Source organism: Gigantopelta aegis, chromosome 4, assembly GCF_016097555.1.
Source record: "Gigantopelta aegis isolate Gae_Host chromosome 4, Gae_host_genome, whole genome shotgun sequence".
NCBI classification, from domain to species: Eukaryota; Metazoa; Mollusca; class Gastropoda; order Neomphalida; family Peltospiridae; genus Gigantopelta; species Gigantopelta aegis.
The window spans coordinates 53,054,159-53,070,915 of NC_054702.1; the positions used below are offsets into that span (position 1 = coordinate 53,054,159).

General features: G+C 37.1%; 1 protein-coding gene across 1 annotated transcript in view; it reads left to right on the forward strand.

The window, feature by feature from the left end:
* Positions 1-9,609: 9,609 nt before the first annotated feature.
* The window catches only part of LOC121370739, a 7,578-nt gene continuing 430 nt past the window's right edge, over positions 9,610-16,757 (forward strand). Inside the window, exons 1-4 of the mRNA XM_041496170.1 lie at positions 9,610-9,758; positions 12,921-13,092; positions 14,779-14,898; positions 15,026-15,081. Of these exons, the coding sequence (XP_041352104.1) occupies positions 12,921-13,092; positions 14,779-14,898; positions 15,026-15,069 (336 nt within the window). The 5' untranslated portion in view covers positions 9,610-9,758 and the 3' untranslated portion in view covers positions 15,070-15,081. The remainder of the gene's footprint in view (positions 9,759-12,920; positions 13,093-14,778; positions 14,899-15,025; positions 15,082-16,757) is intronic.

The window sequence follows — 16,757 nt, forward strand, 5'->3', positions numbered from 1 at the left end:
TGGTTTTGTGAATCAATTGTAATGTAGGGAAATAAAAATGAAGGGAAAGAATACCAGCAGCTGTTCACTGAACATTTCAAAATCTCTCCAAGATAATTGATTGAATACATTATTTGGAAGTTTCATATAACAACTCAGTGTTAATGACCGAGTGTGCTGCCAGTATTAGTGGCCCTTGGAGGTTTTAAAGGGACATTCCTGAGTTTGCTGCATTGTAAGATGTTTCTGACTAATAAAATATTTCTACGATTAAACTTACATATTAAATATATTTTCTGGTTTAGAATATCAGTGTCTGTATATTCAATGTGTTTCTGGTCGTCTTAATATTTGTAAGAAGCCCAAACTGGATTTTGCATTCAAATAATTTCGAAAAAATTATATTTTTGGAAATAAAATGAAATTTAACCTAGTACAAATATTCGAACGACCAGAAACACGTTTAATATACAGCCACTAATATTTTATGCAGAAAAATATATTTGATATGTAATTACAATCGTTAAAAAGTCTTTGTTAGTCGATAACATTTTAAAAATTGCAGCAAACTCAGGAATGTCCTTTTAATTCAAAATAGCTAAATAAATAACAGAGCTGTTCAGGCCAAATAGCAGCACCAAACCCAACGCACGGAATATAAACAACAAAAGAAAGCGCAATATTAATTTAGTTTTTCTTAATTCCTTTAAATTATTCAGTTTGAATCACATTAGATTTTGTGCCTATTACAATTATCAGTTATTGTGAACAGTTTGGACCTATTGTGACCCATTGTAGGTATTTTCCAAGGTCAAATGCTTTTCTCTTCTTGTTCGGTATATATAGGCGCTCGCTAATTTGTATCTCTCTCTCTCTCGCTGTCTGTCTCTCTGTCTGTCTGTCTGTCTGTCTGTCTGTCTCTCTCTCTCTCTCTCTCTCTCTCTCTCTCTCTCTCTCTCTCTCTCTCTCTCTCTCTCTCTCTGTCTCTCTGTCTGTGTCTCTCTCTCTGTCTGTCTCTCTCTCTCTCTCTGTCTCTCTGTATCTGTCTCTCTCTCGCTGTCTCTCTGTCTGTCTGTCTGTCTGTCTCTCTCCCCTCTCTCTCTGTCTGTCTCTCTCTCTCTCTGTCTGTCTCTCTATCTCTCTCTCTGTCTGTCTCTCTATCTCTCTCTCTGTCTGTTTCTCTCTCTCTCTCTCTCTCTCTCTCTCTCTCTCTCTCCCTCTGTCTGTCTCTCTCTTCCTGTCTCTCTCTCCTGTCTGTCTGTCTGTCTCTCCTCCCCCGATCTCTCTTCTGTCTGTCCTCTCTGTCTGTCTGTCTGTCTGTCTCTCTCTCCTCTGTCTCTCTCTCTCTCTCTCTCTCTCCGCTCTGTCTCTTCTCCTCTATCTCTCTCTCTTCCTCTTCCTTCTCTCTCTCTCTCCCTCTCTGTCCCCCCTCTTCCCCTCTCTCTCTCTCTCTCTCTCTCCTCTCTCTCCTCTCCCTCTCCACTCATCTCTCTCTCTCTCTCTCCCTCTCTCTCTCTCTCTCTCTCTTGTGTATGTGTATGTGTATGTATGTGTCCGTGTGTTGCATCTTGTTTTATTTATTTTCCAAAAATATGTGGGTGCTGGCCCATGGCCCATACGCCTATGATAAAATATACCATATGGGCAATGGGCAACTCAATTAACGTGCCCCTATCCACAAGGGTTCAGGTACGCCCGCCCCGGATCTAGCCTCTGACTTCGCCAGTGACCACCTCCGGGGGGGGGGGGGGGGGGGGGGGGTTATGGAAGAAAAATGTAGGGGATAATTTTTAACCATGTGGTATGACCACTTAAAAAAAGGAAAATAAAACAATTTGGGGTCTACCATTAACTTATATCTTATGTTATATATAAATAATATTAGCACCAAAAACCTAAATCATTCTATTCTTTTACTATATAATTAGTAGGTGCATAATAAATAATTTTCCGATCGGGCGGTTCGAAAGAATATATTATATAATTAATTTAATCAATTATTTTAATTTATTAATTATTCAAATTAGCCCTGGAGGATGAAGGATTCGCAAAGGGGGGAACCCCGCGCCACCGTCCATTCGGCGCTCCAACAGGCGGGTGGCCCATTCCGGTAGGTCCGGATTTCCACGGGGAGGGGGGGCGTTCCGGGGGGGGGGGAGGCCTCATAACAGGCATCCCTATCGGCCCAAACCGCCAACGCCCTAACGCACCCGAAAGCACCCTACCACGGCGACCCCCCCACCCCCCCCCCCCCCCCCCCCCCCCCCCCCCCAGGTTATCCATACAACACAGGTGGGCCGTAATTAAAATGAAATGAATGATATATGATGATGATCATGAAAAAGCCCGCAAGCCGCCGTCCGGAGTGGTGGTGAAACGTATATAAGTTGTAGTTGTTGTTGTAGTACCATATGTCGCCCAGTGTTTGAAATCCGCGTTTTATGTCGGTGATTTTCGGATTTCCTACAGGTCATCCATTATGAGTATCACTTTACGGCAGTTGTAGCTTTGTTTGAATAAACTCCAACAATAGCAAGTAATAATGGATTTCGCTTCTCAAAGTCAAAGACTGCCAGAAAAGAGGTCACGATTTAAAATTTGATCGTGCAGAGCTTTCTCAGCAGTATTCTAACAAGATTAAATCATTGCCAAAACATCCTGCACATAATGCGGTGTTTGATAACAAATGTATGAAGTTATTTGATGCGAGGCCGAAGCAATCCGAACAATTAGTTTTCGAAGTAAGCAATTTTTATCAGTTTACAAAATTGATTTAACTGACATTTTGAAAACACCTTCATACTTTGTTTTTCCACCTTGGTATATCAAACCACCCAAATTGTATTCGATCTTGTGTAACAGTTCATGGAAATCCAAGACAGGTACCATAATTACACTCACGTTTACACTGACGGATCACTCCATGCAGTTCAATATAAGTTCCATGTCACAATATATTCTGTGAAAAATATAATAATATCGATAGGGTCACGTGTTTAATAAACTTTGTATAAAAATTAACATCTTTTAACAGCTTTAAAATTTATTCTGCATGGAATTTAAAAGATGCTATCATATTTCTGTTACCAAATAGATCTTTTCTCGACAGTTTAGATAAACGTTTCTTTTGTTTACCGACACCACTAGAACACATTGATTTACTAATCGTCGGTTATTGGACGTCAAACATAGGGTAATTTTAACATATAGTCTTAGAGAGGAAACCCACTACATTTTCCCACTAGTAACTAGTAATATTTCGTATGCACTATCCCACAGACAGGGTAGCCAATACCACGGTCTTTGATATACTAGTCGTGGAGCACAGGCTGGAACGACAAATAGCACACTAGGCTCACCGACGGCAGGCCTGTAGCCAGCATGTTTAGCGAGGGGTGTCGACATTTCATGTAGACGGAACTCATCAAACGCGAGCGCCGATGGCGCGGAGGCGTAGACGGGTGTGTGTGTGTTTCTCCAGATATATAACCCCTTGCCAAACAGTGTGATGTCGCCGGTTACACTCGAGAATAATACACTAACTGTAACAAATTTAAACCTATTGGAACACATTGACTATTAATCAGTGGTTATTGGATTTATGTATTGTATTATACTTCCCCCCACAGACACCACACTGTGGTTTTACATAAGTCTATAAATAATATTTTCATATACTTACCTTTTGTGACACCCAATAGCCGATGTGTATTTTTGTGCTGAAGTTTCGTTAAACATTAATTCATTCTTATTCTAATGAGCTCTGTCCGGTACTAGGTTTGATTTAGTAAACTAGTCTGTGAATGGCAGTCCTCTTTGTGGCGATACAAAAGGGATGGAATCCCCAGGATAGGATGTCGTGAATGGCTGTCCTCCTATCTACGAGACACTCCACAGAAATTCATGGAATCAACCAGTATTTTACCAAATGCTCTTTCGACTCTGCATTGTGTAGAGAGTAAGATATGGTCTTAGTCACGGATAACGGTTTCGTCGTTCAGATCAAATTAATTACAAACGCGTTATTGTTAGAATAAGATTTGAAGAATTCTACCGGCCTCGGTGGCGCTGTGGTTAAGCCATCGGATTACAGGCTGGTAGGTACAGGGTTCGCAGCCCGTTACCGGCTCCAACCCAGAGCGAGTTCTTAAGGGCTCAATGGGTAGGTGTAAGACCACTACACCCTCTTCTCTCTCACTAACGACTAACCAACTAACAACTAACCCACTGTCCTGGACAGACGGCCCAGATAGCTGAGGTGTGTGCCCAGGACAGCGTGCTTGAACCTTAATTGGATATAAGCACGAAAATAACTTGAAATGAATGAATAAATGAAGAATTCTTATTGGATGACGTCACCAATAGTGTGAACTGTGAACCATGAAATGATTTATGTGCATATGAAAAATAAAACACACTGTTAAATAAGATTGGTTGTAATTTTTTGTGAATTTATCGATGTATAACAGTCACAAATTGTATAAAATCGCGTGTGACTGTTGTTCATCGATAAATTCACAACAAAATGACAAACAATTCTTATAATTACAAACAGCACAAATTATTGAGTTAAAACTAGACATAATTCATAAATCAGTTTCTAACGTTGTTCCCATGATCTGCTTTACGTAATGATGTCCCATTTGACGTAATGACGTTATTTTCTGGGGATTTTAGTCTAAAGTCCTTCGCTACGCTAAGCAATTTTATGCAATCTGTAACAGTTGCACATAGATAAATAAAAATTTTTAAATGACAAACAGTTCTTATCTTATAAGGGTAGTGGGCAACTTTTGCTAACGGCACAGCATTTTCTACTGAACAAGCTCCAGTCACGTTCAACACAAACGGTTGTGTGACAAAAGAATAGTAGAGCTGAAAGAAGGTGATGTAACTGGCAGTGTTATATGAGAGAGTAGCTATCTGATGGTAGCGTCCTTGTTCCTTTGCTATTCTGTTGATACCACATTTTAGCCCGGGCTTCTGTAAGATTTGTGCTGTTCATACCACCATACAAAAACGTTTAGTGGAGATAGAAAGTGATGATCCAGAGTGCCGCATGATAGCTCGAACTTCCGTATAGTCACACTGCATTTGTCAAATATAGACCTCAAACCCTGACCTGATAGACCAGAGTTACTATCGCATTCAGTCATGCTGAGTTTTAATGAATAGGATGATCACCTGTCTCTTGGGCAAGGTGCTCAAAACTAATGTATGCTTGTTTAATAACAAACTGAAAATTCGTCAGTTGTTGAAGGAATCACTCTTCAAACTTTCCCTGGACAATGGACTAATCATCTTATTATTCTCCTGGCTCCGTATTCATAAACGTACTTAAGTCAATGTATGATACCTAAATACATACCTAAAGCACATAAAAAAGTATCATACATTGACTTAAGTACGTTTATGAATACGGAGCCTGGTGTACACATTTTCGGACTGTCGAGGACATCCCATCATTGTAATGTGTCATCAGGCTGAAGTAGATACATACTTATCACTTAGTCTGTATGTGTATAACTCCGCATCACTGGTGACAATAGTCATTAACACTAACGATACTCATATGTCAATGAATGATCAGACAGCTCATTCATGTATGTTCTATATCTAGAGGAAAGGTCCAAACCTATGGAGGTCACTTTGCAATGATATAATGACCTCATCTGTCATCACCGCTTGATTGGCTTGCAAAGTGACTCCCGTATTTCTAATCGTGCTAAACGGGCTATACATAAGAAATGTACTACGAAACAAAACCATGAAGAAGAAGTTTGCTTTGTTTAACGACACCACTAGAGCACATTGATTTATTAAATATTGGCTATTGGATGTCAAACATTTGGTGATTTTGACATTTAGTGTTAGAGATGAAACCCGCATTTTTTTTTATTTCATTAGTAGCAGGGGATTGAAACCATGAAAGTCCTTAAAAGTGACATTAAAAAAATAAAAAGTATTAATAAAGCTTCCATCAGACTGATCTTTCGAACAGTTCTGATTAAGCACCAGTTGCCTGGACTTCATCTATGTCTGCCATTGCTTTCTCACATACTCCTCTTCTCTTGGTCCTGGTTAGAGCTCGGGGCGAGATTTAGCTCAGTCGGTTGAGTGATCGCTTGAGGTGCTTGCGTCGTAGGATCGAACCACATCGGTGGACCCATTCAACTGATTGTGGGTTTTTTTCTCGTTTCAACCAGTGCAGCTCAACTGAACAAATCTCGTGGCATGTGCTTTCCTATCTGTGGGAAAATGCATATAAAAGATCCCTTGGTGCATTAGGAAACATCTAGCGGGTTTCTTCTGACGACTACAAGTCCGAATAACCATTTGTTTCACATTCAATAGCCGATGACTCATTAATCAATGCGTTCTAGTGGTGTCGTTAAACAAAACAAATGTATTGGTTATAACTAGCACTCCAATGAACATCCAGTACACAGGCGGTAGCAGATGTTGACAGCTAAGTATATATATATATATATATATATACAGTCAAACTTCGTTAACTCGAAGTTGAAGGGGACGACGAAATAGTTCGAGTTTCAGGGAGTTCGAGTGTTCGAAATTCGTACAGCAGACCTCAAAGTGAAACTGCATTGCAGTATTATCATTTCGTTGATATCGGATGTTAACACATTTCTTCTGTGTATATGATAAAACTATGTAAATATTAACAGAAACGAGATAAATCCGATCAATTTGACGTTATCTCTATGTACTTTTATTGTATTAATTGACAGTAAAGTAAAAAAACAAAAAAACAAAAACAACTGAAAGCACGTACTTACATATAACCGGAAGTAAGCGATAAATTAAAGTTGATATATTTTTTAAATGTCAAAACAAGGCGGAACGTAACGTTGTAATAAATTAAAATACTGAATCTCGATTAGCATTAAGTACGTTTGTTTATCAAATAAAAAAATACACAATATAAATAGCAAAATTATTGTAAATCACAAAAATCATTTTAAAAACCCTCACTAACATAGCGAGACATAACATAACAAATCAAAACGCTGTATGCCAAATAGCACTAGGTTATGTACTTTTTTTTTTTTACATATAAAACATTCACAACAGTACAAAATAATTTATAGCTCTCAAATCACAAAGTACAAAGAGCAGAACTATCCGAAATTTTTTGTAATTAGAGATTGTTTGGCACACTTGCTTAAAAAATCGTCTTTCATTACTGTGTCTGTAATCTTGCACAGATTGAGCAGCATTTCTTCCGAATGTTCACGGTTCTGCAAACAAACAGCGTTAATTGTTATTACAACAGTTCTTTGAAGATTACAAGACTATCCGTACTTTGTGTAATGAGGCCCGCTGCCGTGTACAAACACCGACAACCCAATGCAGGCATGTAGGATCATTTCGTTCCGCATAGTCGGCGATCTATTATTCTGTAATTACAGCGTGTATCATCGATAGCCGAGACCAGTCGGGGCACCCACGCTTGGCTTGGGTGACAATTCATTTTTCTTTAAAGTATTACCGGTACAGTTAAAAGGCTCAGTCACTCCACAAACTTCGAGTTTTGGAAGTCCAATATCCCTTTTTTTTATGGTGGGACCACAAAATTACTTTGAGAGATAGAGTTTTTCGAATGTTCGAAGTTTGAGTGTTCGAAGTCTGTTATTACTAGTTTGTATATATGTATATGTATACATATATATATATATATATATATATATATAAAACACATTGATGTTACATGAATGTGACAGGATGAGAACCAATAGAATTGTTCTTGTGCGCCCTTCCTTCTGAATAGGACACAGACTATCCGCGTGCATGGCTGTTGTACTGTCAGACGTGATACTTGTAATTACACCTGGTGTTAGAGGTCTGGTACCAAATGTTAATTAACGGATTAGCCTATGAGTACACTGGAGGCCTGGAATCCGGGATCCTGTTTATTCATCCTAGTTTTACTGTCCATAAACAACTATTTTCATGTTCAGACATTCAGACCCTTTGTTTGTTGTTTGTACCTGTTTGATGTTTTTTGTGGGTTTTCTCTGTTGTCTTTTTGTGTGGTTTTATCTTCTTCTTCTCTGTTTTGTTTTATTTTGATTTGTTTGTTTGTTTTGTTTTGTTATGGTTTGTTTTGTTTATATTTTGTTTTGTCTCTGTTTTGTTTTGTTTGTTTGTTTGTTTGTTTGTTTGTTTGTTTGTTTTACATACCCATAAAGGTATCCCCAATTTCAGCAGATTTTATACAATATCATAGTTCGTCATCTGACATGTTCAAAGTATAATTATTTTAAATTTTATTACCACACAGTTTTGTGTTGGTTTGTTTTTTGTCTCTTTATTTGTTATTGCCAAACTAAATGTCTGTTTTCAAGACGAGACGAAATTTTGCTATAGACCATCTACCTTTTCTTGTAAATTCAACCATTTATTTTCCTGAAAGTTAAATGTAAACGTTATTAAACCTACATATTTAGAAATCAAAACCGCAGAAAGGATATTTGACGTGCAGGGCCTGAGCTTTTTGGTTGAAGGTGCTGCAACATCCTGAGTTTGCTGCATTGTAAGATGTGTTCGACTAATACAATTTCGAAACGACTAGCATTACATATATATTTCTTGTAAAATATCAGTGTCTATATATTTGATGTGGATCGATGCATTTAATATACAATCACTAATAATTTCGTACATATCCAAATATATATATATTAGGAAATAAAATGAAGTTTGACGCAGTGCAAATACTAGGACGATCAGAAACGCGCATAAAGGTTCAGACATGTCTACACACTAGGTCCTGTGTCAGACACGACCAGTGGCGGATCCCAGGGCAGGAAGGACGTGTATTATAGGGACAGGGCGAGACGTAGCCCAGCGGATCCCAGGGCAGAAAGGACGTGTATTATAGGGACAGGGCGAGACGTAGCCCGGCGGATCCCAGGGCAGGAAGGACGTGTATTATAGGGACAGGGCGAAACGTAGCCCAGTGGTACAGCGCTCACTTGATGCGCGGTCGGTTTGAGATCGATCCCCGTCAGTGGGCCCATTGGGCTATTTCTCGCTCCTGCCAATGCACCACGACTTGTACATCCAAGGCCGTGGTATGTGCTATCCTGTCTACGGGATGGTGCATATAAAAGATCCCTTACTGCTAATCGAAAAAGAGTAACCCATGAAGTGGCGACAGCGGGTTTCCTCCTTCAATATCTGTGTGGTCCTTAACCATATGTCTGACGCCATATAACCGTAAATAAAATGTGTTGAGTGCGTCGTTAAATAAAACATTTCCTTCCTTCCTTCTGTTATAGGGACAATTGGTCTTCACTTATAACGGTGTAGGAAAAATTAACCTTTGAAGCGTCAGGCCAATAATACTATGCATTTTATTACATATATTAGTGATTTGTATCACGCAAGTTTCGAACGGGCAACTAATCTATATAATATGTTTTAGATGTCACTTTTTAAAGGGTTTTTCTAAAGTGTTTTCGAGTCTGCCTTTACCTTGATTATCTTTTATGGTGCACTTTTATAATGTGTTTGATTAAACGTTTTTTACAGTGATACTTCATTTTGCTGGTGCTATTGCGGATACGGATTATTTACACGACAGTATACCATTGTATCCTGAACTACAGCTGTTATTCTCATCCGGATTTTGCACATTTTAAATGATATTATTATTATATAACACCACACGTGTGTATTTTTAGCACCGTGAAAGTTTAAAAAGCTGATTACATGTGGGAGTAAGTCACATTGTTCTAACCAGACACATAACAGAGGTAAGTGGCTGTGGTTGTTATAGATTTATTTGTTATATTTTACAATACTTGTTTCTTCGTGATACCAACTTTTATTCTTAATTTTAATTTTACCTATCTGTAATATTTGCTTTTTTTTGCACTATTCTTTACACTGTGTTTTCATTTAACTGTTGAATGTTTATATTGATGTGGTTCATCACTTATGGTTTGCATTTACAATATCTTGATACCCAATAGCTGATGTATTTTCGTGCTGGGGTGTCGGTAAATATTCATTCATTCATTCATTCATTCATTCATTCATTCATTCATTTATTTATTTACAATACATGATATTTGTAGGGGACGGGACGTAGCCAGTGGTAAACTGCTCACTTGATGCGCGGTTGGTTTGGGCCATTTCTCGTTCCAGCCAATGTACCACGACTGATATATCAAAGGCTGTGGTATGTGCTATCCTGTCTGGGATGATGCATATAAAAGATCCCCTGCTACTAATGGAAAAAATGTAGCGAATTTCATCTTTAAGATTATATGACAAAATTACCAAATGTTCGACAGCCAATAGCCTAAGATTAAAGGGACATTCCTGAGTTTGCTGCATTGTAAGATGTTTCTGACTAATAAAATACTTCTACAATTAAACTTACATATTAAATATATTTTCTCGTTTAGAATATCAGTGTCTGTATATTCAATGTGTTTCTGGTCGTCTTAATATTTGTAAGAAGCCCAAACTGGATTTTGTCTTCAAATAATTTCGTACGTACGAAAAAAAAATATTTTAGGAAATAAAATGAAATTTAACCTAGTGTAAATATTCGAACGATCAGAAACACGTTTAATATACAGCCGCTGATATTTTATGCAGAAAAATATATTTGATATGTAATTACAATCGTTAAAAAGTCTTTGTTAGTCGATAACATCTTAAACATTGCAGCAAACTCAGGAATGTCCCTTTAATATATCAATGTGCTCTAGCCGTGTCATTAAACAAAAGACCTATGTGTTCTAGTGGTGTCGTTAAACAAAAGAAACTTCTTCCCTAAGACTAGATGTCAAAATTACCAAATGTTTGACACCCAATAGTCGATAATTAATAAGTAAATGTGCTCTAGTGGTGTCGTTAAACAAAACAAACTGATATTTGTACTCAACATTTGATTAATTGCGGAGGGTGTGGAGATTCATGAGTTGAAAATTCACAAATTAAATAGAGATATCATGTTAGTGAATTAATTAATTGGTTAAATATCAGTACTGGTATTCATTGGCTAATTAAAACAAATAACTATTTATTTGTTCAGTAAAACAGGATGAAATCTGAAATCAATTATATTAGCAATGCTTATATATATATATATATATATATATATATATATGTATTTAAATGTACTCGCCAGTTTACTCTACATTTCTTGAAGTAGCCAATGGCGTGTTGCCGTTAACCTCGTCAGAACTTTGTTGATTGTCACAAAAAATGGTACTTTTGAAGCTACCCGTTGCAAAATATTTGAAAATACACGATGAGATCAGGATGAGCCATGCTAATTGCCGTTAAGTTGAATTTTTTCAGTGTGTTTTCAAACAGGTCAGAAAGAGAGAACTCATTTTAATTTCGGTTATATGGTTAAAGACCACTCCATGTGCTACACTTAACTATCAATTAGCGCACTAACCCACATACTGGATGGTATATACCACGGACTTTGTTACAAAACATGTGAAACACTGGCTGGAATGAGAAATAGCCTAACTGGCCCACCGACGGTGATCGATCCTACACTGACCAAGCCTCGAGCGAGCGCTTTACCACTGATTCCCCTTATCTAGCAGTGTTCCTCATCAAATATAATAGTTATAAATCTGTTTAATAATTTATATTTATTGTTACATAGTGTTGTATTGCAAATTGGTTTTAAAATTTCTATATAGTTCACGATTTTGTATTGTATGTTTTGTTTTTTTGGCATACAGGAATAAAGTTAATTCATTTGTCCACCCCCCCCCCCCCCCCCCCCCCGGTCCTATAGATATCTGACGTCATAGTTGATTGTGAAATATATGCGACACAATTTCTCAAAGATCAACAATTGGCTTAGATTCGATATTGCCCGTAAAATATTTACTATTTACTAATATTTAACATCCGTAAAGGGGTTTTAATGCATATGTTTTGGAAGGGACACTCCCGAGTTTGCTGCATTGTAAGATGTTTCCGACTAGTAAAAAATGTCCACGGTTAAACTTGCATATTACATATATTTTCTTGTTTAGAATACCAATGTCTGTATATTAAATGTGCTTCTGGTCGTCTTAATATTTGTAAGAAGCCCTAACTGGATATTGTCTTGAAATAATTTCGTACGTGCGAAAAAACAAATTAGGAAATAAAATGAAATTTAACCCAGTACAAATATTAGAACGATCACAAACATGTTAATATACAGCCACTAATATTTGATGCAGAACAATATATTTGATATGCAAATACAATCGTTAAAGTCTCTGTTAGTCGATAACATCTTAAAACGTGCAGCAACTCAGGAATGTCTCTTTAAATCAGTGTAGTATCACTGTATGGGTACTCGGTTACCTCAGGAGTGGACTTTGGACGATTTTTGGTACGGCGTTGTCCCGATTATTCGTACACTCTCCGGTTGATATCCAAGGAATATTTATCAAATATATAAAGTAATTTGCATATTTCATTACTGAAAAACTCTCAGATATTAGTTTTAATTTACACTATGTAACAAATGCAGGATAGCACATACCACGGCCGTTGATATACCAGTCGTGGTGCACTGGCTGGAATTAGAAATAGCCCAATGGGCCCACCGACGGGGATCGATCCCAAACCGACCGCGCATCAACTGGGCTACGTCCCGACCTGTATCATCAAAGGTACACTCATATGTTACATGTGGCGAAACCGCAGCTGTAGCTCGGTAATATTTATTGTTGAACATCATTATTGTTGTTGTTTTTTAATTTGTTTTTTTATTTTCTGTTTTGTTTTACTTTCTCAGCATTGTGTTTTTAATGATTATTTAATGTGCTTTTTTATTGAGGGTGTGGGATGTGATAGGTTTTTTAATAGATTAGTTTCCTCTTTTTTTTTAAAGAATACATGTGTTATACGATATTTGCAGCATATAAATTCCATTATTACAGATGAAGCTGTTTGTACTTCTGTTGATTTTCACCTGTGTTGCATGGCAACAATCTGACGCTTACAAGTGGATGCCACGCCCAGGTGTCATTGGCCTGCCACGCCCAGGTGTCATTGGCATGTCACGCCCAGGTCCCTTTGGAAGATACGGCCTAATCGTATCCAAAAGAGCAGGTAATCGACAAGATATTCATCATACGACAATATTTTAATTTGCATCAACTTTAATCAGTGGCGCAGCGAGGGGGAGGGGGCATGCCCCAATCACATTTTTTACTGTATTAAATTTTATAAAATGATATATACATACTTATATACACAGTGTAAAATCCTGGCTACGCTAGTAGCTTTGATAGCAAACCTAATTATTAAAGGGACATACCCTAGTTTTTAAACACTAAGGCATATTTTTGTCTATTATAACCGTTTTTTGATAACTGAAATTAAACTTTACTTAAAAGTTATGGTTTAGATTATCAATTTCCGTACGATCGAAGTGTTTTTTGTCATCCTGGTGTTTTTCATATCACAAAATGCATTTCTAATATTTTTAAAAACGCACGTGCGTCTGAGATGTAGCAGTTATGGAGTCGAGTTTTAGTCTATTTTTAGAGGGTATTTCACCATTTCAAAGTCACAAACTCAGGTTTCCCTCAATTGTATCTTTATCCAAATGTGTTACAGGTTTGTAGTTGAACTAAACTTAGTGTTAATTTTCATGGACTGAAACTAGGGTCTGTCCCTTTAGATTTTAATTTAATAAAAAACAAATGATTGCCTAATCAAATCCTTGGGGACAATAAAATCAGCATTAACGTGTTGGAAATATGGGGGATTCCCCAATATCGAAAAGAAAGACAAAAAATGTATTTTATTAGAAAGTTTTGTCCATTTCTTAATGCTCTTCGTTAGATAAAAGCAATCATTACGTAATTAAGTAATTACCAATCCCCTTCTACTGCAATAACGTCATAATATGTATGACGTCATATTAAGCAGTTATTTAGCAGTTCCTTTCTGATGATGAATAATTGAAACATGTTAAAGGATATTATTTCTTAAAATTGTTTTAATACATATATACTGTACACGTCTTTATCGTTTATAGTTTTTTCCACCTACCTACCTACCTACCTATCTCTCCTTTCACAGAATATTAATCAAAGGTGCAGCACCCAGCTGTGTTAAAATATATACTTCTTACACACCCGTTGGTGACAACACCATGCCTTATATTTGATAACACATGGGTTGTTAACACACGTACGGTACGACATACGTACGACATACGACTGGCTGCGCCTAGGTGATCACCAGGTAACCAGTGCCATGCAGCCAATGAAAATCAACACGGTGGAAATAGATGACACTGTTAACCTGACAATCATGTGTTTGTGACGTGTACATTCGCTACAAGTGCAACGGCTGTAAATAACTTTTAGTCGAAAAATATGCTTAAAATTTGCTTAAAACCTGGTTTTTGTGAGGATATGTAAGAAATAGAATAATATATTCGTGTCCGTTAGATACAGTTTGTCTCACAGCTCGTTGTTTACAAACGTATCAAACTCGCTTTCGCTCGTTAGATACATTTTAAAACAACTCGTTGTGAGATAAATGGTATCTAACGGCCACTCGTGTATTATTCTCTATATAAATGATCTGGGCCCAGATTTTTAAAGATATCTTAGCGCTACGATATTGTAAAACCGTCGTAGGCTATGGCATGCGTCGTTGTGACGTCAAAGCTTACGACGGTTTTACTATATTGTAGCGTTAAGATAGCTACGAAAATCTGTAGCCTGTTTAATATATATATATATATATATATATATATATATTCCATGATTTTGTTCACAGAGAGAGATCTTGGTACAGAACTCGACACAGACGAGGACGGCTATCTGGATGAAACAGAGTTAGAACAACACCTCAGTGAACGAGACATTCTCGATTTCATATCGGCTTTAAATGAAAATGGTAAGTATTAAGTGTACAGAATCAAGCTGGTCATACGGATAAAGCAATAGCGGTTGGATAAATTACGCTGAAGTCTTTGCGAAATTATATTATATTATATTATATTATATTATATATGCTTCCACAGGTGATGACCTCCTCTCTGTTGATGAATTTAATGACAAGCAGTGACCAGTTAATCAGGTAACTACATCATTATATTAAGTAATTAATCGTTTTCTGATTCTTCCAGTAAAAGCTTGTTGTCTAAATATAGTCATACTTTCTTTATGTTTTCTAATTACAATATCAGCAAAATTAATGTAGATGTCTTAAGTATAACAACATATTTTATTTAACTAATAAGTATACATAAATACACTTATACTATGAACACTGTAGTTTGCGGGGTAATAGGCGTACAGTTCCCAGACGAATCATTTACTTAAGGGTGTATACTACCAAATCAAATCCCATAGACGACAATAGTAACATATGTGGCTAAAACTCCTACCTGCAACGTATCAACCAACATAAACGCCACGGATATAAATACTACCACCCCTCACACTTAAAGTGAATCAGAAAAAAATGGGGGTCAAGCTGCTCGTTTCTGAGATAACGGGTAGCGTCTATGACTACCATAGTTCCGCACAAAATTCGAGTACTTTTTTTTACAGGTACCCCATACATGTTTCAAGCACAAGGCTACTTGACACATTGGTACTAGATGAAATAAAATTGCTTTTTTTTTAACCCAGATAAAACGATTATTTTTTACAACCAACACACTCACATTTATAACCAATCACAGGACTTGTGGTGTTCACTTCTCTATCAAAAGTTCGGTGCACCTCGAACTTTGACCCAGCCGGAAGTTATTTGGTCTAGTACTACCTTAAAGAACTCCTCTTTCAATTAACAAGCACTTTTGGGCTTTAAACTGCACATCATTTAGTTTAGACATGGTACAGCCCTGATCACATTTTAGTTTTTATACAGCGACGTTTTCCTCGATCGAAACATTTGAAAATAAAGTATATCCACGACGAACACTGTACCTGATGTAATGCATATGATCTGCTATCTGATGTAATGCATATATCAGAGTTTGTTGTTGTTTATACTTATTCTCGTACTTATACCCAATTAAGTTTCAAGCACGCTGTCCTGGGCCCGCACCTCAGCTAACTGATCAGGACCGTGGGTTAGTGGATAATGAGATAAGGGATAGTCTCAATATGCCCTCGACTTCTTGTACCAAAGGGATGAATTCAGTCAAATAATCCTTTACATTGGACAACAGTATAATGCTATTAAATAATTCTTTACTGTCACGATCCAAAGTATCAAGAAGATACATAGCAATAAGCACATCATTGCAATAACTTGAATGTTTTTGCCTTAATCAGGAACAATAAATTCTGATCATTATTTGTTTGGTTGCTTTTAAGGTTTAACCCCTGCGCGTGCTGTAACCTCACCGTGGTGCAGGGGTGTAACATTCTCTTTGAGAATGACCAATACAGCACAAATCCCCTTGTTTTCTTCGAGATACAATTGACATTTTGAGTAAAAGTCAGTATCTATCTGTGATATTTGTATTTTTGCACAGTTCTTTACACTGTTTTTATTTCAATCTTGAATTTTTATATTGATGTTGACCATCACTTTATTTGTTTGACACGTTTAAAATACACATAGCATTGTGGTGGTCTAAGATGCAGCATTCTAACAAGTAATGGAAAACATTGGCCATGGGTTTGAATCCCAGCCTGGAGATTATGTAATATGTAAAAGTGAATTTGTATATACGAAATGCAAATTCAATTCTTATTGAAACCATCCATTTGGTAGGCGAATGTCCTCTCTGTTGTGAA